The following is a 22,372-nucleotide window of genomic DNA, read 5'->3' as shown; positions in this document are numbered from 1 at the left end:
GCGGATTATGTGTTAAAGCAGGGGAATAGTGTTTATAGTTCAGCAAAATGGGTGTGCTTTTTGAAAAATGGCGTTATGGTTTTGAAATTTTAGTTCAAAAGCCTGGTTATAGTGTTTTAGCAATCGAGAAAAACTGTAATAGCCACACTCAAACAAATAAGTATTTATGTGTACTGATATGGTACAATAGGAGTCTATGTTTAACATTGCGTTGATGGAGTTTGTTTTTATCTGGCTGTTATATTTTAGCACAATGACTGATGTAATATATTAATAATTAAATTTATAGCATTGTGATGCAGTGAAGTGGAATCTAATTCAATGTGACACCAAATGATTTACAATGCAAATACATTGTTTGTTCCCACACCTTTGGCATAACAGTAAAAATATTGTTGTATGGGGATATAGTGTAAACAGTATCAGCTGAGTGAAACTGAGAACAAGACAGTTGGCCTGCAAATGACAGCTGAAATTCTATCTGCTTCTTGTAGATTACAACAAATAGTTTAATGTGGATCTCATCTCAGTTTTGCCATGTTATTTGCATATGGAGTGGTAAAATGGGATTTAGCATATGGGATTTGTAATGATTTAATACAACAGTGTAGTGTTCGTATCTTGTAAAACAAAAAATAAAAAATATTAATAAAACATACTGTGTGGTTCTTTAAAAAAAAACTCCACAATTAAATTTTTTTTTAAAAACATATTTAATGATTTATTTTAAATGTTTTAAATCAGATACTATTTAAATATAGATCATATTTTAAAAACTACTACCATACTACACTAGTTTTAAATTTTAAAATAATATATTTTCATTGTTATGCCGATGACATCCAATTGTATATTTCCTTTAGTCCTGATAGACTAGACAAACTGTCCCTTTTGCAAATTGTTTAGTCTCCAATAACAAATGGATGGCAGACAATTTTTTGCAACTCAATACTGATAAAACTGAGGTGATGATTATTGCCCCTGACAACATTACTCCTAAGATTAGGCAGGTTATTGGGGGTAGGGCCGTGCACAGACCTTTTGAGGGGCATGTGCTGAAACTGAAAAAGGGCCCCCCCCCCCCCGAAATGAAATAACACAAAATAATAGTCTCAAAAGCTTTAGAATATAATGTATTACATTATGCATGATAAAATATAAAGATTTCACAGTGATTTGATTCTGTAAAGTTTTTTTGGGTTACAACAACATTACTGTAGTAAAACCATGTTTTACTACGTTTATACATTTGAAGACGAGCAGAGAGTATAGAATACTAGATACAAAAATGAGCTAGCTAGAATACATGCATATTAACAGCGTAAAAATGAATTAGCCATGCGACCATATAATATGATTAAATGTTACAAGATTTAGTCACAAGCTCTTTTTAATACCTTTCATTAGCTAAATATTTGTAAAGCAGACAGACAGATGTAAGGGGTGACCAATATCATTGATTTATTTAAGGGGAACAAAAAACACCATCACCAAAAAAAGGGCACTTCGGAGTGTAAGGGCAAAAAGGGCATGTGCTCTGCACAGGTTGAGCCCTACCTGTGCACGTGCCTGATTGGGGGTCTATCATCCTCTGACTGCAGTGACATAAGAAATTTGGGTGTCATTTTTGGCAGATCTTTATGTTTGAACAGTCATGTAAAGTCTGTAGTTCATTCATGTTTTTTCCATCTCAGGAACATTGCTAAGATTAGATCTATTGTTTCAAAAAGAGAGAGAGAGATGGAGATGCTCCTTCATGCCTTTTTCTCTTCACGTTTGGACTATTGCAATGTTCTGTACACTGTTTGAACAAATCTACCATGGATCAATTACAAGTTGTACAGAACTTGCAAGGCTTTTGACTAGGACCAGCAGGAGGTCCCACATTACTCCCATGCTTAAGGCCCTTCATTGGCTTCCTATTGATTTGAGTGCATTTTAAAATTTTGGTTATTACTTATAGAGCTCTGCATGGTCAGGCACGCGTTTATATCCAGACCAGGATCTATTACATGTACACTCCCCTAGCCGGTCTTTGAGGTCTTCTGGCCTAGACCATTTAATTATTCCTAGAACATCTACGTCTTAAGACAAAAGTGGACCGTGCTTTTTGTGTTGTGGTTCTAAGGCCCTGGAACTCACTTACTTTAACATTGAGAACTATGGGGTAGAATCTTTTTTTTTTTTTTTATACTTAAAGATACATCTTTTTGGACAAACTTTTAATGAACAACATGGTTTGGCTGTTATTGAATTTTGTGGTATTTGTACAGCTGGTATTTAATTTGTTTTGATATTATTTTTACTGTAAAGCACTTTGTGACTCCTTGTCTGTGAAAGGTGCTACAGGTACATCTAAAAAAATTAGAATATCGGAAATGAGTGACAAAAAATATTGACCTTTTTCATGATATTCTATTTTTTTAGATGTACCTGTATATAAATGTTACTTACTTAACTGCTACAAATTTATATGGTAGAAAAAGTAATAGTAGTATTCTAGTATGCTATTCTGAATTCTGTTTTACAGTCATTTACACTCTATTTTTCACTAAATAAATAAATAACCCACTGGCAGAGAGCCGCTCCAAACTGACGCAATTTTAAGATCATAGACTATAGCCTATATCAGCGGTAGTCAATTAATGCAGTTTTATATTGTTTATATATATTTGTGATAAAAACCCATTAAAAGTGTCCAGCAGACATAGAACCACTCTCTGTGCAGAGGTTTTTAGTTTGACATGAATTTATCCAAATGTAGCCGTCACGTTTATTAGGAAACACTGATGACTAGTTGACTTCTTGATGATGCCGTCGCACGTCGATGACAATATACCAAACACGTTGGGGCAAGACTGTGGAATGTTGCACAATCGGTTAGTGTACCGCCGTGACGCGGGGTCCCGTAAGTTTCAGTCTTTAAAACTAATACGCAGCAAACTAACTGTGCCACGCTGTGCTTTCACACCCACTCGCTCTGCTCACTCCGCCCAGGAACCGTGAGTTTATAGAAGGAAGCGCTGAGACATCAGAGAGAAGGATCGCTTGTGTGCCAGCTGATCAGAAGTGAAGATGGCTGAGGGAAAACTAGGTGCCAACATTGGGGGCAACATTGGCGCGGGAGCTGGCATCCTGGCCAAACGCTTTCAGAAATCAATGAATCGAGCACAAGAGAAGGTAGGTGGGGTTTGTTTTTGTTTTTGTTTTTGTTTTTTTGGGGAGTTCAGGTCCTTGGCTTTCATGTAATGCTGCTCTGGGTGTGTATTTTGTGTGTGGGTATCCAACATATTTGCTCCAAAATGTTTAGAGGCCTAAAGAAACTGGTACAAATGTTCAGAAGATATGTAAATATAGTGTCAGTTGTTATAGCTGTTTCAAATGAAATTGTGTGAACACAAAGACAACCACTTCCTGCCCTCATTCACTTCCTCCCTAGGCTCACCTCCTCTTCTAGAGTTTACTCTATAGTAGACTGCACACTTTCATAGTGTTTCTTAAGTTAAAACACCAATTTTCTTACATTTTGGTAATTTTATGTTTGCTAAATACTTCCTTTGAACATTTCTGATCTTTCCTCATGGTAAGGAACAATCGCTGCAACTGATATTTCAAGAATAAACGTGGAACCGCTTGGCGTGTCGTATTTCAGTGGCCATATACAGTGACAACTCTTGTTCCTCTGCCTGATATCGTGTTTGGCAGTTCTTGTCAGAAATGACTGACCAGTAGTGGGTCTTCTCAGTGTGATTGTGTTGTTTGTAGGTCCTGCAGAAGCTGGGGAAAACCATGGAGACAAAAGATGAGCAGTTTGAGGAGTGCTCTGCCAACTTGAACAAACAGCAGGTACTTCAACAGTATATGTCTGAGAGAACGACAAGCATGCACCCACTCATGGGCTGTAGGTTACAGTAGATTTTGTTACCTCAAGCAAGTCACAGACTGTCACTCAATATTGGACACTGCTGTTTTTTAAGGGGACTGCATTGGATGAGTTGTGTTGTATGAACATGGAGAGAATCATCATTGAAAGTAGCACAGGAAACTCCACCTTTAGAAAATGTCAATATGTGACTTGCTGTACAGTAGCAGAGACTGACCTTTTCTGCCTCTTTTCTGTACTGTTTATACTGTCAGCCAACCCAGGAAGCCCTTTTAAAATGCTATTTTTGATTAGTACCACATTCCATTATGAACACTAACAAACTTTATCATATTAGACTAGTGTTGACCTAGTTTCTCACTTATCAACTTTACATCCTATTCCATGTCCTGGATGCATCGTGCCACTGAGAATATATTGTATTTGTTTAATGATGGTAGATAGTTTTACACTCTATAGATGCAATCAAATCAACATAATGATTTAAGACATTTCTTCTTTTAACCATAAATAAAAAAAACTTCTTGCAAAATATTGAATGTTTTTAGATTTTAAAAAAAACAACAACAACAACAACCTACAACAGCTTTAAAGACTCTCATTAGCAATATCTTTGGCTTCCGAAAGTACAAAAAAATGTAAAGGAAGTAATTTTCTCAACACCTACACATTTTCTATTTTGATTCTGAAAATGTTCCATTTCCCAAAAGCTGCCTGTTAAGGTCTTTAATACACATTTAAAAATGCAAATATTTAAAATAATTATACTTGAACCTTTTGCCTTTAGACAACACAATATTATTTTTTCTTTCCAGGCAGATGGCATCAGACTCTATAAGGATGTTAAATCTTACTACAATGCTGTTAAAGGTACTGTCACACTCAAATGATCAAGTACAGCCATTTATTTTAATAATAAATTTTTAAAATTGACAGTTACTGATTAAATCTTGTTTTGAATCTTGATATTTGTTTCAAAAAGGATTCAGAGAATAACACAATTTATAATTGCTTGCTAATTGTGCTCAGATGTTGTTGTGGTTGGCCTGTAGGCTGCTGGGTGAGTGTGAAAGTGAGATGGTGTCTCGTTCTTAGCATGAGAAGACGAGTTGACAAAGATAGTCCTGGTTGTTTCTCTGATTCAGCATTTGGGGAAGTGAATGTCTCTTATTAATGGAAGTGAAAATGCTTGTTGTGTAAATGTCTACAAGAATAGTTGATGCTCCCACTTGAATTGCCCAGATGTCAGTTTGCAGAGGCTTATGAAAATATGAAGGAGAGACTGAGGAAGACTCAAGATGTTTGTGGTCTTCTTGCATAGTTTTGGTGGAAACCATCAAGTCACTGCTTGTGTTTTTAGCCCCCAGGTGTTTTAAAAGGATGAAGTTGTTGTCAGTATCTAAAATCAATGCTAAATCTCTGATTTTTGCTATCTAAAAGTTATACTAAACCATATATGTTTGGTTTTCAGAGAATGTGTATGAAGATAAAAAAAATGTTTATCTGAACTGTACATTGAAAATAATTATTAATCTAACAAATTTCCATCAAATGATGTATGTTTTTCAGTGCTTGATGAATACTTTAAAAAAACTTCAGATACTCATGGGTGGATTTAATAATTTCTTGCTAATACAGTCTTATCTCTGTAACTTGTAATGACTTGTCACGTGCAGATACAGAGTTTTAGGACTACTGCCAAATTGTGTAACAGTTTAAAAAGAATTTGCCACTTGATGTTTTGTACACTCCTTGTTTCTCAGTGATGCATGAATCATCCAAACGCCTGTCCCAGACTCTTAAAGATATCTATGAACCAGACTGGCATGGTGTAGAAGACTTGACTGTTATAATGGAGGTAAACTAGGCCTTTTTTGTGATATTTAATAGTAAAAATCTCTCTACTCTCCTTGTCTTCATCATCTCTCTGGCTTTATATTGCAGAGTGAGGATCTCCTGTGGAATGACTATGAGGAAAAGCTGAGCGATCAAGTTGTTCGAACAATGGAGAATTATACCGGACAGTTCCAAGATGTCAAAGTTCGTAAAATTGCTTCATTAAGGACCTGAACAGGCTAAAATGACTGCAATTATTTATTCACTATCCATAGTCTAGGTCTGTTCAGTGTGCTTTTGCTAGGTTGTCAGGGGTAGTGTTTAAGGTCTGTTTTTAACATTGTCAAGTTAGGTGTTAGCTGAAGTTTTCTCACACCTTTGAATATTGAAAATACTTAGTTATATTATATATATTCATTAGTTACAGCTTTAATTTACAGTGGTAACACCTTGGTACTTTGATGTATATCATGGTGTTGAATTAATAGCAAATTCATGTGGTTTTTACATAGAACTTGAAAATCAATTCTTAAAAAGATACGGTAGCTTTAATTTTTTTCTAATATTGTGATCTTGCAGGAAAGAGTGGCAAAACGAGGAAGGAAGATGGTTGACTACGATTCGGCTCGACATCATCTGGAGGCACTGCAGAACTCCAAGAAGAGAGATGAGGCCAAAATATCAAAGGTCAGCTCACATTTGATCATTTAAATATCCCATTTTATAATGGTTTATTGTTATAATTCAACTAAATTGTATGACCGTTGGTGATGTTTCTTGTCAGGCTGAGGAGGAGTTCAATAAAGCACAGGAGGTATTTGAAGACATTAACAAGGAGTTGAGAGAGGAGCTGCCTGTTCTTTATCAAAGGTTAGTACAGCTTTATTAACAAAAATGAAACTTATAGGAGATAAATACATTCAGACAATTCCTTCCTGTCACTGAGGAGCTGTGGTGGTACAAATAATAATGTAACTTCTTTTGGCTACACTCTCTTCCTGCTTTCAGCCGTATAAGCTGCTATGTCACCATGTTCCAGAACATCTCAAACCTACGTGATGTCTTCTACAAGGAAATGAGTATGGTAAGAAATGTAACATTTGTGTTTGTGAGTTGTTTTACTGTGTACTTCTAGGATGGACATTCACATGCATGGTGTGCTCTTCTTCCTTGAGCCATTTAACTAGCAGGGTTTTAGAAAATTACATTAACTCATTAAACTTAAAGGGATAGTTCACCCAAAAATACAAATTCTGTCATTAATTACTCACCGTCATGTCTTTCCAAACCCGTAAGACTTTTGCCCATCTTGGGAACACAAATTAAGATATCTTTGATGAAATCCGAGAGCTTTCTGACCCTTGATACACAGCAATGCAACTGAAACGTTCAAGACCCAGAAAGGTAGTAAGCACATCGTTAAAATAGTTCATGTGACTTCAGTGGTTCAATCTTAAGTATATGAAGCTACAAGAATTCTCTTTTTGTGTAAAGAAAGCAGAAATAACAACTTTATTCAACAATTCTCTTCCGTGTCAGTCTTCACGAGAGTACCCTGACACATATGTGTGGTGCTGCTAACACAGGGGCTGCATGGTCTATATTAACGAAGTCCTTACTACTTTTCTGGGCCTTGAACATGTCAGTTGTGTTGTTGTCTATGCAGATTTCATCAAAAATATCCTAATTTGTGTTCCAAAGATGAATGAAAGTTTTACAGGTTTGGAACAACATGAGTGTGAGTAACTAATGACAGAATTTTCATTTTTGGTTGAACTATCCCTTAAAAAAGTCAGTGTGACTCACAAGATTTCTTTTCAAGTAACATTGTTTAATGAGATCATTGTTGCTGATTGACAATTTAATATCATGTTTCAGTTGAATCATAACATTTATAATATGATGAAGAAGCTTGAAGATCAGCACTCCACCACACCCTTCATCGTCAAAGGCCTTAACAGGTAATGTCTGTATTTGCAAATAATTAATTTCTATAAAGATCTACAGTGGCCTAAAAGTTTAAACTGTTGAGCCATACTTGCAATGTATAAATGGCTTTACATAAAATAAGAAAATGTTTCAAAAGAAGAGCAAAAGCACTTTTCCAGAAAAAACATTTCACAAAATATTTGTAAGTAAAGTATTTGTACAATTTGTTGTTATTAGCTTAATGGAACATGATGTATATCATACATCTATGATTACTCACCTGATCAATGATGCGTGAATTTCAGGGGAAGTTGCACTACCATTCGAAAGTAAAAAAAAATGTAGAAGTGAAATTAATCAAAAGTGACAGTGAAGATGTTTATATTGTAATAAAACATCTGTTTCAAATAAATGCTGTTTTTTTTTTTTTTTACTTTGAAAAAATCCTGAAAAACGGTTTTCAACATGATGATGATGATGATGATAATAATAATAATAAATGTTTCTTGAATGTTTCTCAAATCTGCATATTAGCTTTGCCATCACAGGAATAAATTATATTTGAAAGCATTAAAATAGTTAATAGTAAAACAGTTATTTTAAATTGTAATATTTCACAGTATTACTGTTTTTGATCAAATAAATACAGCCTTCGTAAGCCTAAGAGATTTCTTTAAAACTTAAAAATCTTACTGACCCCAAACTTTTGAATGGTAGTGTACTTTATACATCCTTTAAAATTACGCTGGCACAAGTTGGTTAGATCAAATTGCAAAAGTGGCAAATGATTAAAGATTTCCCCTTTGGGAAATAATGTGTATTGAATTGAATAGACTTTTCTTTGTTTAGAGATACCACTTGGTTGTAAGTGTAGATTGAGTGCTCAAATACATTTTGTAGCCATTGTATATTGCATGTGAGCAGGAAGACATTGTACCAATTAAAGGCAAATCTAAGAATTGTCTCATTGTCTCATGCCTTGTTTTACTTCCTGTTGAAACTAGTTCAAAGTCAAAGAAGAGAAAGTCCGTTATGATCTCTGCCCCCATCCCCTGTAACACCGCCTTCCCTCCTGATCATCCGGCCACGAGCAAGCTCAGCATGCCCAACACCCTCAAGCACACGGACACGCGCTCAGACACTCCCTCAAAGAGCACAGGAAGCACAGCATCTGAAATATCAGACTCTGAGTCCAACTCTTTTGACAGTGAACCCAACACACCCAAGCGGCAGTCTTTGTGTTCTGAGGGTGAAGGGGTTCGGTCTGAAAACGCATCAGAAACTACCAATGATGAGTCTGTGCAAGCAAACGGCCAGGAACATCAAGATTCAGTGTCAGCTGCTGAGCTTAGAGAAGAGGAGGAAACTAAATCAGCAGCCGCATCAGAAGAAACCCATCATGCATCTACAGATGGAGACAATGAGTCCTTATCAGATGCCCAAGACAAAACTGCACCAGTCCCAACTCCTCGAAGATCCAGCACCTCCACGAAAGATGAAGGAGAGACTGATCAATGTGCATCAGGATGCAGCGACGATGTGAAAGTCCAAAAGATAGATTATGAAAATCCTCCTGGCTTCCTCTATAAGGTACAGTGTCTTTGGGAGTGTTGAGACAGCCATTGATTTGTATTTGTGTAGGTAATCATTTGTATTTGTTTTGATTTTTTTCAGGCTGTTGCTCTGCAGGATCAGGACTCAGATGAAGGTGTGCTTCTACTGTTTGAAAAGGGAGATGTGATCCTTACATATGTCGATGAAGAAGAAGAAAAGGTGAGTTATATATAGAGTAGGCATAAGGATGTATGGCACAGCAGTTTAAGGGTTTTCCTAACTTGAGCTTCTTGCAGCTAAGAACAGGGCTTGAAATTGGAAAGGTTGTGGTTCTGTCACCATTAAATAAAACCTTGTATAAGATTTTTTTTTAAAGAAATTAATACTTTTATTCAGCAAGGATGGATTGATCAACAGTGATAGTAAAGACATTTTATGTTTCAGATACTTCTATTTAAAAAGAAATACTGTTCTTTTGGACCATTTATTATCAAAGAATCTTGAAAAAATGTATCACAGTTTCCACAAAAATATTAAGCAGCACATTGATAATAAGAAATGTTTCTTGAGCACCAAATCAGCATTTTAGAATGATTTCTGAAGGATCACGTGACACTTAAGACTGGAGTAATAGCTGCTGAAAATTCAGCTTTACCATCACAGGAATAAATTCAAATATATTAAAATATAAAACAATTCATTATTTTTTTCTTTCCAAATTTATTACCTGAATAATTGCTTTCCATTATGGCTTATTCATGCATTCACATATTCACACTTGCCAAGTCATGTTCATTCTCAAAACTAGTCGTGTTTGGCTTCGACTTCAAACCTAGTGTGCCGTGCCGTGCCATGTTGAAATAGGATTTGAGAGCTGTGGCTGTGGGGAAGTTTGTCAATGAATAACTCGTATGGACTACATTAGTGTTTTCTTTGTCCCTTTTTTGTAAATTTGTTCATATTATTTCTTCTTTTATTATTATTAACTCATTGTTCATTCTAAGATATCATTAAATTTGCATTTTATTGCTCATCAACATTTTTGTAATGTTGTGGAAATATTATATTGCAGCCGGAGGGCACTGTATGGGGCGTGAGAGAGCAGGACTGGATCCAGTACAAGGATCTAACACTTCTCTCAGGCATTGTCGAGGAGTCCTTGATCCAGCGCATCACCTCTGATTAAGACATGTCATGAAGTGGGGGACGCAGGATGGCATGTGAACCAGAGGTCCCTTAAGTGCCTATTTGAGGCTCGCATGACTGGATGTTGTAATATGAACTCTGTCTGCCCTTTCCTCTAGCCATGAAAGACACTGACTTTTTCAGTATACGGTGTCTTTACAACTTCCTGATGCAGCCTTAAGACTGCAGACAGCTGCACAGTCTTTGTTCTGTTTTCAGGCTTTTTCATGTCTTTTATAGATCTTAATATTGATCACTCAATTTATATATCATTCATAGTTTTGCAGTTGTATCTTCACTGTTCATTTGCATGAATGTACCCACATATTGTGTATCAGTAAAAATGGTGTTTATTATGCAAAAATATTTCAAAAATATTTTCTAAGCAATGAGTATTAAAACACTTTTTATGTGGCTGTTCCAATGGCCTCTTCTTTGTGTTTGTTAACCATGTAATGTTGATGTCTATGTTGTTTCTCACATATGTCAGTGTTAAGATTGACTACCAAGATTTTCACAATGTTTACAGGACCCAAAAAAGTGTGAGTATTACTGTGAAACTGCTTTCTTAAATGTACAGAGAACATATAATATTGTTTTTCTACAATAAAGTTGACAGCTGAAAAAAAGTGTTTTATATTGATTTATTGTATGTCCAGTACTCCTGCTCAAAGTGGAAAAAATGCAAGTTTTGATTGATTTAGATTTTTTTTATTACAAATAAAATACAATAGGCAATGTTACTATTAGGCAAGTAGCAGTTAAAGTAAAATTTATTGACTATTAGTATACTGATACTACTAAGCCACTATAATAAATTAGAATGAGAAACCGTGTATGACCGTACCGAATTTCCATAGTTGTGTCATAGTAGCAATTGCTTAAGAAACGATGGTATTTTCCTTTTTTGTTAAGGCTGGGACTAGAAGTGAACAGGTGTAAACCTACTGACAAAACACGCTGTACACATATGTCGGCCGTTTTGTAGGAACTAAAACCATTGTTTAACGTTTTAGTGACATCTAGTGGACACTAGTAGAATTTGCACACAGTTTTGTACACTCATTTTCATTTTTTGGAGTCTATGAAAAAAAAGTGTAATTTCATTGAATACAATAAATAGCCTGAAGCTTCTATTAAAAAATACTACCACGTACTAGCTCTATTTCGAAGTCCCACATAATGTAAATTATATTAATACCACTACAACTTTTACTTTCATCACTAACGTCACCGCATTTACTGTCACTGATAGTGATAGAAGTACGACTAATAAAGAAAATACACTTAGATAATAAACTTAATGTTACATGAACGTACCGTTTCTCACATTACATAATTTCGCATCATTCTAATCTTAAGATTCGTTTGATGTTACATATTTTTGGAACATTATATAGTTCATCAAGTGTGTCTTTAAGAGACGTGTCGTTTTCATCCATACCCGAAGGCGTCGCTGTTCTCTGTTAAACGGGCGCATAATTTCACTTTTGCTCTTGTGCTGTACCTCGGCGAAGAGCAACAATAACACACGGCGGATTATGGAGCAGTAAATGACAGTAAATGTGTATTGATCGTTTGAGGCGGTCTTACTGTCCTTCATAAAACCTCGGTGAATGACATTTCATCATTAGTTGCTGTTACTGCAGCTGGATCAGCGCTGTCTCCAGGTCAAAAGAGCGGATGCTCCAGAACTATTTTTAGTAACTGGATAGTTCTTTGTTGTTTTGGGGTTTTCTAAATAATATTTTCCTTATTCATTCAGGTGTGGAATTGACGGCAAGAATGGCGATCAGAAAGACCTACATAAGCGTGGGCTACTCGTGTGTCGGGGTGTTGGTGGGATTTTCGGCGTTTCTAGTGTGGAACATCGCTTACAACCAGCCGTGTACAGCCGCGATGGGTGGATTATCAGGTAAAAAATGTTGTCTGTGTTTCAAATGCAGGTGAGTTGCCTACCTAGACAGCATTTTTGGCCATCATAGGCTGACTTGGAACGCGCCTTTGATGCCTAAATATTGTCTAGGTTGGCAAATCTCTAGTTTAAGGTCATGGAGAAATGGATTTAAAGTAAATATTGCTGCTAATTTTCCTTCTTTTTTTTGAGCCTTTAATCGGGGAGTAGTTTGGGACACTTAAAATTTCTGTATCCTTTCTAGTTCTGAGATGGGGAACTTTACAAACAACTCAGTTAAAATGTTTATTGCTTCATAATGCATAGATGAATAACATCATTCCGTTTTTTTCTGTAAGGTATTTAATTGTCAAGCAGCGCAAGAAATGTTACATTTTAATCTAATTTAATCTTCTGTTATTTTTTTTAATCAGTTTTAGTGCAAGGGTTAAAAACTGTGTTCACTGTGTAACATGTTTGTTGGATAAAGTATTTATAAATGCAGGTTTAATACACTAAATATTTAACCTTCTGCGTTTTAGTGAGTAATGAACAAGTTGTTTAATTTTCCTGGAGTAGCTTATACAATTGTTATTGTTAGTCCAAAAGTAGTTATCAAACATTGTGTGTAATATGGACAATGTAGCATAAATGTAGCATAAAATGCTACACCAAACCTTTTCCATTTTTTAATAACAGTAAGACATTTTATAAGGAAAAATTTACCTACAATTTTTAGGTGGGATCTCTAAATACTTAAAAAAAAAAAGTTTGGAGCAATAAGATTTTTTACTTTTACTCAGAACGGATGCATTAAATTGATCAAAATTAACAGTTAATACTTTTACATTAAAAAAAGGGTGCACAACTGTACAAACATTAAAACACCCTCTGACCCCAAATTTTGAAAGGTATTTCACACAAATCCTTCCACAAATGCCCATTCAACATGTTCGATGAGTTGTGTAGAAACACCCAGAAGCTGGCCTGACAACTTAATTGTTTCCATATCTAAATTATATTTGTCCGATATATTGGTGTTTGGTATGAGAAGGATATGACACCTTTAACTTAACAAATACAGGCAAAAGCTTTGAGATTTTGGCCTCACTAAATGTCCGTTCCTCAGTGCACTTTGATTCGTCGCTGTGCTCTTTGAGTTTGTGTTGTGCAAGAGAGTCATATAGTTTCACATAGTCTGTGCTGTACTTTTAGAAGTACACTTTGGTCAGTCTAGTTCTGCTGCAAAAGAATGGCATGATTTTGCTGATTTTTGGTCCGTTCAGTTATTAGACGGTTGACCAATCACATGTCCATTAACTATTTCAACACATTGTAGGTTAAAAATTATAAAGCAAAGTATATTTCAGAACTGGTCACTGCTATAAATCACCATTTTTGCAGTTCACTTAAATGGTCCTGCAGTGTGTAATATTCCTCTGTGTGTGAGGGCACAAAAACAGCCTTTATAATAATTATACAACAATACACTGCAGGACACTGCTTGAAATGTCACATGAACTAACCTAATATTTATAGTGTTATTGTATGAGAGCAAGTGAAAAGTGTGACTATAGTAAACACCCTACCCACTTACACCGCTGTGTTTAAAATGGAAATATGGTGGTGTTGGTCAGGGAGAGTCTACTTTGTTGTGTAATATCCCAAAACGCTCTTCTGCGAATCTAACAGCACATGCAGAACTGAGAGAAAATAGCAGTGTCAAAAGAATCAAACAGGAACACAGCAGTTTACATGCATGTGAGGATGACAAGGCAATAATAAATGCAGAGTCATGGATTCAGTCGCACTTGCAAAACCAGTACACTATAAAAATAATAATAATACATTTTCCAAAGTTGTAAGTAAAACAAAGATTATTGGAGTATGTTTTACCAGAAAATACAATTTCAGTTTTTCTAATTCAAAATGTCACTTTTTATTCAACGTTACTTGTCGTTTCTTTGTAGTTGTTTAATATTTACTGGTAATTTCTGATTGAAAATGGTCAGTTTATGTGTTTTGAATTTTGTGTTTATGTATTTCTCCAGGTGTTTTGGCACTATGGGCTCTGGTCACACACATAATGTACCTTCAGGACTTCTGGAGAACATGGTTAAAGGGACTGAAGTTCTTCCTGGTCATAGGCATCATTTTCTCCGTGTTGTCCATCGTGGCGTTCATCTCTTTCCTCTGTGTCGCCATCTCCCGCAAGCAATGTGAGTGGAGATCTGTTCTGAAGCTCATGAAACTCTCGAATGCTTGACTTTAAATTGTATTTGTAGCATTTAGGTGTGAAGTAAAGTGTTTATCATATCAGTCTCATATGATGTGGATGTCAGGACATTAAACTTTAAAAAATTGTTTTGCTTTCTCCTTGTGTGTGTGTGTTTTTGTGTGTGTGTGTGTGTACAGCTCTCAAAGATCCCACCAGTCTGTACCTGTCATGTGTGTGGAGCTTCATGAGTTTAAAGTGGGCGTTTCTGCTGGCCCTCTATTCTCATCGATATCGCAAAGAATTTGCAGACATCTCCATCCTCAGTGACTTTTAAATATACACACAATAACACACTCGTGCCCACAGACAAACAAGTAAATAAGTGTACAACATGCTTGGCTGTTACCATTTAAAATGGACCAGGAACACTCGACGAGGAGAGTTAGTCTTTTTAGTATTTGGAGACATTAGTGTACCACTTCTCTCTCTTTCTGCTATTGGCTGTCCTGGATGAAGGATGTCATCAGTGATTTTCAATTTTGGACTTTTTAATATCTATGATCAAAATCAACATTTCTGAGCCTTTTCACTTTTCAGTATGTATGGTTTATACGTTGCATTTCTGAATGAGGTATTAAGAGGAGTCTTTTGTCTTTCTCCTTGCTGCCGTTTTCTTGAATGTCTCACTATGGGATAAGGATAAGTGACAGGTTTTTGTTAAGCTGGTGCGTTTCCTCCTGCTATTGCATAGCATTTAGGTAATCTATTGGTTTTTAAAATAAGCACTTTATTGTCTATGAAATGTGGTATAACCAATCACAAACCTTGTTCATGTGGAAATCTTTGAGGCTTTACTGGCAAGGGATGTTATGTGGAAAGCCCAAATTCTCTTCTTGTTTGTACTTCTATGACCCCAAAGCATTAGAGAGCAACATCCAGCACGCATTTGAATGAAATGAAGGATTTTTGTAGCATTTTTTTTTTTCACAAGACAAACAGGGTTAGAGGTTTTTATGTCTGTCACCTGTTATATGGCTGAGTGTTGGTTAGTATAATTTCACTCAGATAATACTGCATGCATTTGTCTTGGTATATTAAGTTGAGCTTTTTATATTTACACAAAACATTATTATACTGTTAGAATGTGATTTTTGCTTTGCCTGACATATCAGGCACTTTTGTGAACATATCCATTATTGTATTATGAAATCAATAACGTTATGTATTTGTCAGTAACCCATTAATAAAATAACCTGATACCTGACATGCTTCTTGATTTCAAAACTAACAAAAAAAGAAGTAAAAATACAGGTTTGTTTAATTTTGAGAACAGCAAAACATTTTGAAGACAATTGAGTGAAATGAAAAGACTATAAAAACATGAATATAAAAAAAACACAACTGAAAAATATGCAAGTGCTGTCATGGTATTTCACAAAACATTCAAATGTAACTAGACCAGCTTGGTAATAAAAAGGAAATAAAATATTCTCAGAAATTAATTTCATCCTAACTGACACAGCAACACTTTATGCTTGCTATATATATACTTGACATACAAGAATACATATTCATTGAGGGAAATCTGTCACTGTTAATAATGGCAAAAACTTAACTTGAACACAATGCAAAATGTCTCAGGATTTTTTCCTTTTTTAAATTTGTAATGACTGATGAATATAAAGTGCAATTAGCATTAGCTTTTATAATTAAATTGCCAAGATCATTTTAAAGTTATCAAGGACTACTGATCATTTCAAAGATTTGAATGTAAAACTAACAGATGCCTAAAACTAGTCATTTATCAGTCCACATTTAAACAGTAACAATTTACACTACAGTTCAAAAGTTTGGGGTTGCTAAGATTTTTTCATGTTTTTGAAAGAAGCCTCATGCACATCAAGGCTGCATTTATTTGATCAAAAATACAGTAAAAACAGTAATATTGTGAAATATTATTACAACTGTTTTCTATTTTTTTTAATGTAATTTATTCCTGTGATGGCAAAGTTGAATTTTCAGCAGCCATTCTAATATATGCTGATTTGGTGTTTAAGAAACATTAGTTACTGTCAATGTTTAAAAATTTTTTTTTTCATTCCTTGGCTAATTAAAACGTCAAAAGATCAGCAATGCATCCCTGCTGAATGTTTGAAAAAGTGACTGACCCCAAATGTTTGAAAGGTAGTGTATTAACCAAATGCTTCTGCATGGGTAAGGATGTTTCTCATAAATTTTCACTTCCTGTCTGTATGATATCCTTATTTGACATTGCCCAGAGGCTTCATGAGTAAAACCTTTTTCGTCAAACAAATGACTCAGCATTTCAATAAATCACTCACGAGATGTGAATTTCTTTTGTTCAGCCAAGTTCCTGAGGATTGTCTCCTGTGTCAACACTGCAGTCATCATAGTCTGTTACAGCACTGGATGTCCGACTTCTGCTTGGAGAGGAATAAAGTCTTCCAGAAATAAGACAGACTGGCTTCTACAATGAATCAGCTTCATCATGCTCCATAGGCTCATTTAGGGAACTATAGAGCAGAGAACATCAAAAGATTCAATAGTCAGGTCACTCCATATCTAGCCATGTTAGTCCATCAGTATGCTAATACTGAAAGCTCTTACAGTGCAACAGTGCTAGCCCACTTTTTCTGCAATGTTGGATCTGGAAGATTTTTCTTCCATTCCTTTTTCTTACAGCAGGTCTTTCTTGTATTTTCTTTCTATACTGCTGTCTTACCTTCTGCTGCTTGGAACAGTCATATGAAGGCCATTCAGGACTAAAGCAGCTTCACTGCCTGCCGAGTATCTCCTCTCCGCATTCACGTAGGACAGAGACACAGTGTTTACCATAGACCTCACTGAATGCCAGTACCTGCCTGAGAGAGTAGTATAAAAAAGAAAAGATCAAAAAGACCACAGAAAACAGACATGGACAACGCTAACCGAACGATTCTCACTCTGAACATGTAGAACTGTCTTCAGAGACTCGACTGCGTTGATACAGGGTTTCCTCACTAATTCCTCCTCATCTAAAGGCTCAGGCTGTAAAAACATACAAACATTCACACAATACTCAAGGTGTTGATGTGTTCATGTGGGCATCTGTAAACACACACACCTCATTTCCCATGAGAGCACTGACACAGGCTTGCAACGCGTCGCAGAGGGATGCGAGGTTATAACCTCCCTCTAACACCAACACCACTCGACCTTCAGCCAACTCCATTAACTTCCGGGTCAAGAATCCGAAACCTGAGAAATATCGCATAATATCAAAACCTTCAAATGATCATTTGCATATTCGGTCAGTGGCACATGTCATACTGACACTAATGGCATTCACAGAAACATCCTGGAGGCATTATAGTGGCTCTTGATTTAACAGTTCATGATAGCTGAGAGCTAAATCATGACTATAATACGGCCATAACTTTTGAGTCCCATCAAAAATGCCAAGTCATTATAAGCTCTTCTGCTTTCCATCTGAAGTATTTGAAGGACTTTCCTAAGGGGAAACCCTACAGAGCAAGAAAAATGCAGAAACAACACAAAAACTCTCCGGCTCAGATAATATAATGAAATGCTCTTGCAAATCCCAGTGAGTTAAGGAAATTAAAAAATGCATTTTTACCAAGTATTTATTTGTATGTGCTGTCTATCTTCATGCTTATTAAATATGAACAATATTTAAAAAATATTGTAGACTTTTTGGGGCCAGGGACCCCTTACAGGGGAGAAAATCTTCCAAGGACCCCATAATTATAACAGCAATTAAGCATATATTTACTACAATTTGATGCCATTGGAACTTCCATTTTTCTGGAATATTTCACTTTTCTGGATTATGTTAAATTTACCTGGATTACTTTTTTTGTTTATCATTTTCTGGACTCTGTTTTTTTGTCAATGGTTAAATTAAATTGTAATCAAAAATTATGTCTAATTATTTGAAACAAAAAAAAATATATAAATATTATTAAATTTTTCTGGATACCATTTTAATGGTTTAATTAAATTTTAATAATCTAAAAGCATGTCTGATGAATGCAACTTAATATTTTACAATTTATTTGTAAAATATTAGATTTTTACAAAAATATTGCGATATGAAATGTTTTATTTTCTTCAGAAATTCGGTGCAGTTGTGTTTGAATTTTTCTGGATTTATAATTTAATACATATTTATTATCAGAAATGGTGGTAATCAAATGAAGGCATAAAACGTTAGCAATTTAATCTTTTAAAATGAAATGAAATAAAAATGTAACAACTCCTTTTAATTTTGGGGGAAAAAAGTGCTGTACAGAAGAGGTTTGCTGTAAAAATGAAAGCATGGAATAAAAATAGTGTGATTATTCCTTTAAAAAGAAAGTTTTAATAATTGCATCATTATTATTATTATAGCAGACTTTTTGCAGTTTAATATTAACAGACACAAGTCCATGTCGCAGTTTGATTACGTGTACTGACCTACTTTTGATTTATTTATCCAAAACTACTGTGACATACAACATCGCGGAAATCATATCTCCCTATTTTGCGGACCCCTGACTATGGGTTGCGGACCCAACTTTGAGAACTAGACAACTTGGAAATTGTAAACACTCTATGGTCACAGTATGTATTTCTAATACATACAGTTTGCTGAGACTCTGTATCCACTCAGAGCCTCTGGGTGACCCTCTGCAGCATCAAAACCAGCTGAAACCAGCACCACATCTGGGGAAAACTCGTGAGCAATTGGCATCACTACCGTTCTATAAAGAGAGACAGAATATATAGCTATTTAGTTCATGTAGACTTAACATTGGCACCAGACAGAATTGCAAACAGGTTCCCTGAAGGAAAAAAAGTCACACAGGTTTGGAATGACATGAGGGTTTGTAAATGACAAATGATGAATTTTTAATTTGTGCGAATGATACTAGACACACTAAAATTACATCAAAAGAGTACCTGAATGCAGCTAGGTATTCTGCATCTCCCATTGGAGGATTCAGGCCTCCTGACCATGCCACATTTACATTATAGCCTTTCCCTCTATCTGATCCTACCTGTAACACATTCATGCAGCTTAAATTTACATACAGACAGAGTAATCCGACAGAATGCACACTCATGCTCAAATCTCAAACACACTCACTAGTTTCATAAAGGGATGTACACAAAACTAACCCTCGTGGGTTGTCCATTTCCAAGGAAGAAAGAACCATTGTCATAGCGATGCAGGGATATATAGAGGACACTAGGATCTGTGTAGAATATCTCCTCAGTTCCATTACCATGATGAACATCCTGACAAAAGTCCAGAGGAACACAATGATTAGTGATGAAAAAAACACACAAATCATTTGGAAACTTTTCATACAAAAATCATAAAAAAAAAAATATCAAAGTTTGAAGGTGAAGTGTTTAATTTTTGTGCCTCTAGCATTGCCAAATGAAATAGAAAAAATTATGACTGTTGAAGGAAAAGAGATTGGAAGGAGTAAAACTTGAAATCCTGACCAGGCAAATTACCTGCAATTTCTATTGTACAATCATACCATTTATAACTTTGAAAAAAGCTAATGGGCATTTATCAGTAATTGCAAGTATGTGTAAGTGTGGAAATATATCTAAGGCAAATACTGTGTGTGTGTGTGTGTGTGTGTGTAATTGGTATTTATCACATTATGGGGACTAAATGAATTTTTGTGCCTCTAGCATTGCCAAATGAAATAGAAAAAATTATGACTGTTGAAGGAAAAGAGATTGGAAGGAGTAAAACTTGAAATCCTGACCAGGCAAATTACCTGCAATTTCTATTGTACAATCATATCATTTATAACTTTGATATGATTGTATATGTTATAACTTCCCCACAACGATAGTAATACCAGTAAATTTGGAAATTTTTTAGGTCCCCATGAGGAAACAAGCTTATAATACATACAGAATGACGTTTTTTGAAAATCTAAAAATGCAGAATGTTTCCTGTGAGGGGTAGGTTTAGGGCGATAGAAAATACAGTTTGTACAGTATAAAAACCATTACGCCTATGGATTGTCCCCATAAAACAGTGTGTGTGTGTGTGTCTTACCCAATCTACTATAAGGATCTTTGTAACCTTCAATTGCTCCTGAAGCTGTTTAGCAGCAATGGCCACAGAGTTAAAGATACTGGAACCACTGTAAGAGAGAGAATGAGAGAGGGAAAAAAAGAAAGAAAAAAAAACACAAAGAAATACACAGCATTATTTACCTGCATACACTACCATTGAAAAGTTTGGGGTTTGTAATAAATGTTTGTTTTTTTATGTTTTTGAAAAAAGTCTCTTTTGCTCACCAAGGCTGCATTTATTTGATACAGTAAAACAATAATATTATGAAATATTATTAAAATTTTTAATAAAGGATTTATTTTAATATATTTTTAAATGTTATTTATTACTGTGATTTCCAAGTTGAATTTTCAGCAGCCTTTAATCTTTAATTTCACATGATCCTTCAGAAATCATGTTATGCTAATTAGGAGCTCAAAAAAACATTTCCTTTTTTTTTTTATCAATTTGAAAACAGTTGTCCTACTTAATATATAATCAAATAGAATAAAATATAATTTTTTGTAACAATGTAAGTCTTTACTGTCACTTTTGATCAATTTAATGTGTCTTTGTGGCATAAAAGTATTCATTTCTATTTAAAAAAAAATCTTACTGATCCTAAACTTGTGTTTTTCAGTTTCTCAGTATTAATGTGGCATCACAAGAAAAGGAATGACCATGAAATTATGGTTATTATTATATGCTTGCTTGCTAAACATCCTGTTTTGAACGTCAAAAAACACGTGTCCGCAGTTGTGCAACTCACTATGTTTGAGAATGTGATGCATGGTGTCCTGGAGGTGTGACCACAGCAAACCCATTCTGAGGATAAGTCAGAAAAAGGAGTAAGAATCTGAACCGGTCAAAGCTCTGAGGTTATAGGAGACAGAATGATAGACTATGGGAATCTCACCCTTAACTCTCCTCCAGCCACACGGAAAGCCAGCTCAATCACACTGCCCACTGACATCTTCAGTATTGCTGCACTGCAGGAATTATTCAATACCATATCATGGTCTGTTTGACTTTTATATGGTATGGAAGATGTTCTTTCTGAGAACCCAGCGTACGAATGAATAAGCTGTTCTGAATGGACCGACAGAAGTTCCTCAAACGTGGCCGGCCTGCCTTTAACCAACTAAGACACAAACACACACAAACACACATGCACACGCACACGCGCACGCACGCACACACAGAGAGAGAGGTTAAATTCTCACCACTGCTATAATAGTTAGAGCCTCATGAGCTGTTCAGCATTGTTTACCTTACACTGATTCCTGAAGCCACACTCCTGCAGTCTTGACCAGACACTCATAATTCTGCCAGCATACCCAGGATCAAAGCTGGTATCTTTACAGTCACACTCATGTTTCAGCATCTGATAGTCAAACACCAAACCTACACACACAAATATACTTTAAAATGAAAATATATTTTAGGGCTGCTGAGTTAACATGTTAACATAAAAACTAATGTGTCATATATTAGACAATTTTTTTCTTTGCTCAACTGTGTTCTCAATGTTCTCATATAGTTCTCAATAGTTTTTGCTTAATTTTGCAAATGAAAATATTATGTATAAAGCCACAGCAGAACAAAATACATTTTTCTAAAATTACTTTTTGATGCTAATGGAAGCTTTTCTCACTGGACACAATAATGACTTTAAATGATCTTTTGGGGGTAATTTCTCAGCCGAATGTAATGTGCGCTTAATTTAGAATTTACCACTAGTGGTATATATATATATATATATATATATATATATATATAAATATA

The 22,372-nt window shown here is 35.3% G+C and overlaps 3 protein-coding genes across 4 annotated transcripts in view; 2 read left to right on the top strand and 1 right to left on the bottom strand.

Moving 5' to 3' along the window:
* Positions 1-2,799: 2,799 nt before the first annotated feature.
* bin2b (bridging integrator 2b) lies at positions 2,800-11,011 on the top strand. Of its 2 annotated transcripts, none has more exons than XM_016516003.1 (13): positions 2,800-2,879; positions 2,998-3,180; positions 3,766-3,846; positions 4,699-4,753; positions 5,647-5,741; positions 5,828-5,923; positions 6,299-6,406; positions 6,504-6,589; positions 6,728-6,803; positions 7,598-7,680; positions 8,653-9,238; positions 9,323-9,421; positions 10,275-11,011. In XM_016516003.1, the coding sequence occupies exons 2-13, from the start codon at positions 3,076-3,078 to the stop codon at positions 10,386-10,388; spliced, it is 1,584 nt and encodes a 527-aa protein (XP_016371489.1). In that variant the 5' UTR covers positions 2,800-2,879; positions 2,998-3,075; the 3' UTR covers positions 10,389-11,011. The 2 variants fall into 2 exon arrangements, with proteins under 2 accessions (XP_016371489.1, XP_016371488.1); XM_016516002.1 differs by having other exon boundaries at positions 2,813-2,908.
* An 841-nt stretch (positions 11,012-11,852) lies between these two features.
* LOC107711080 (heme transporter hrg1-A-like) lies at positions 11,853-15,767 on the top strand. Its single transcript, XM_016516004.1, has 4 exons — positions 11,853-12,057; positions 12,153-12,302; positions 14,333-14,500; positions 14,697-15,767. Exons 2-4 carry the CDS (start codon positions 12,173-12,175, stop codon positions 14,831-14,833), a joined length of 435 nt encoding a protein of 144 aa, XP_016371490.1. The 5' UTR covers positions 11,853-12,057; positions 12,153-12,172; the 3' UTR covers positions 14,834-15,767.
* Positions 15,768-16,565: 798 nt separating this feature from the next.
* Positions 16,566-22,372, bottom strand: part of LOC107711024 (histone deacetylase 7-like) — an 11,649-nt gene continuing 5,842 nt past the window's right edge. Inside the window, exons 8-18 of the mRNA XM_016515925.1 lie at positions 21,858-21,991; positions 21,504-21,728; positions 21,357-21,412; positions 20,588-20,675; positions 19,681-19,800; positions 19,462-19,559; positions 19,144-19,262; positions 17,624-17,757; positions 17,463-17,547; positions 17,243-17,381; positions 16,566-17,033 (exon numbers count right to left, since the gene is read on the bottom strand). Coding sequence (XP_016371411.1) covers positions 16,988-17,033; positions 17,243-17,381; positions 17,463-17,547; positions 17,624-17,757; positions 19,144-19,262; positions 19,462-19,559; positions 19,681-19,800; positions 20,588-20,675; positions 21,357-21,412; positions 21,504-21,728; positions 21,858-21,991 — 1,244 coding nt within the window. The 3' untranslated portion in view covers positions 16,566-16,987. The remainder of the gene's footprint in view (positions 17,034-17,242; positions 17,382-17,462; positions 17,548-17,623; positions 17,758-19,143; positions 19,263-19,461; positions 19,560-19,680; positions 19,801-20,587; positions 20,676-21,356; positions 21,413-21,503; positions 21,729-21,857; positions 21,992-22,372) is intronic.

The sequence above is a fragment of the Sinocyclocheilus rhinocerous genome, unplaced genomic scaffold (assembly GCF_001515625.1).
Source record: "Sinocyclocheilus rhinocerous isolate Xijiao unplaced genomic scaffold, SAMN03320098_v1.1 scaffold85, whole genome shotgun sequence".
In the NCBI taxonomy this organism is placed as follows: Eukaryota; Metazoa; Chordata; class Actinopteri; order Cypriniformes; family Cyprinidae; genus Sinocyclocheilus; species Sinocyclocheilus rhinocerous.
Note: the sequence above shows the minus strand (reverse complement) of the source record. Positions and strands in the feature narration are given on the sequence as shown.

Bases quoted from the DNA above. Each gene is read 5' to 3' on its own strand.
- bin2b (XM_016516003.1), top strand. From the start codon at position 3,076: ATGGCTGAGGGAAAACTAGGTGCCAACATTGGGGGCAACATTGGCGCG. The intron at 4,754-5,646 runs GTACTGTCACAC...CTTGTTTCTCAG, and splicing joins TTACTACAATGCTGTTAAAG to TGATGCATGAATCATCCAAA. The intron at 9,422-10,274 runs GTGAGTTATATA...ATTATATTGCAG, and splicing joins TCGATGAAGAAGAAGAAAAG to CCGGAGGGCACTGTATGGGG.
- LOC107711080 (XM_016516004.1), top strand. From the start codon at position 12,173: ATGGCGATCAGAAAGACCTACATAAGCGTGGGCTACTCGTGTGTCGGG. The intron at 12,303-14,332 runs GTAAAAAATGTT...GTATTTCTCCAG, and splicing joins CGCGATGGGTGGATTATCAG to GTGTTTTGGCACTATGGGCT. The intron at 14,501-14,696 runs GTGAGTGGAGAT...GTGTGTGTACAG, and splicing joins CGCCATCTCCCGCAAGCAAT to CTCTCAAAGATCCCACCAGT.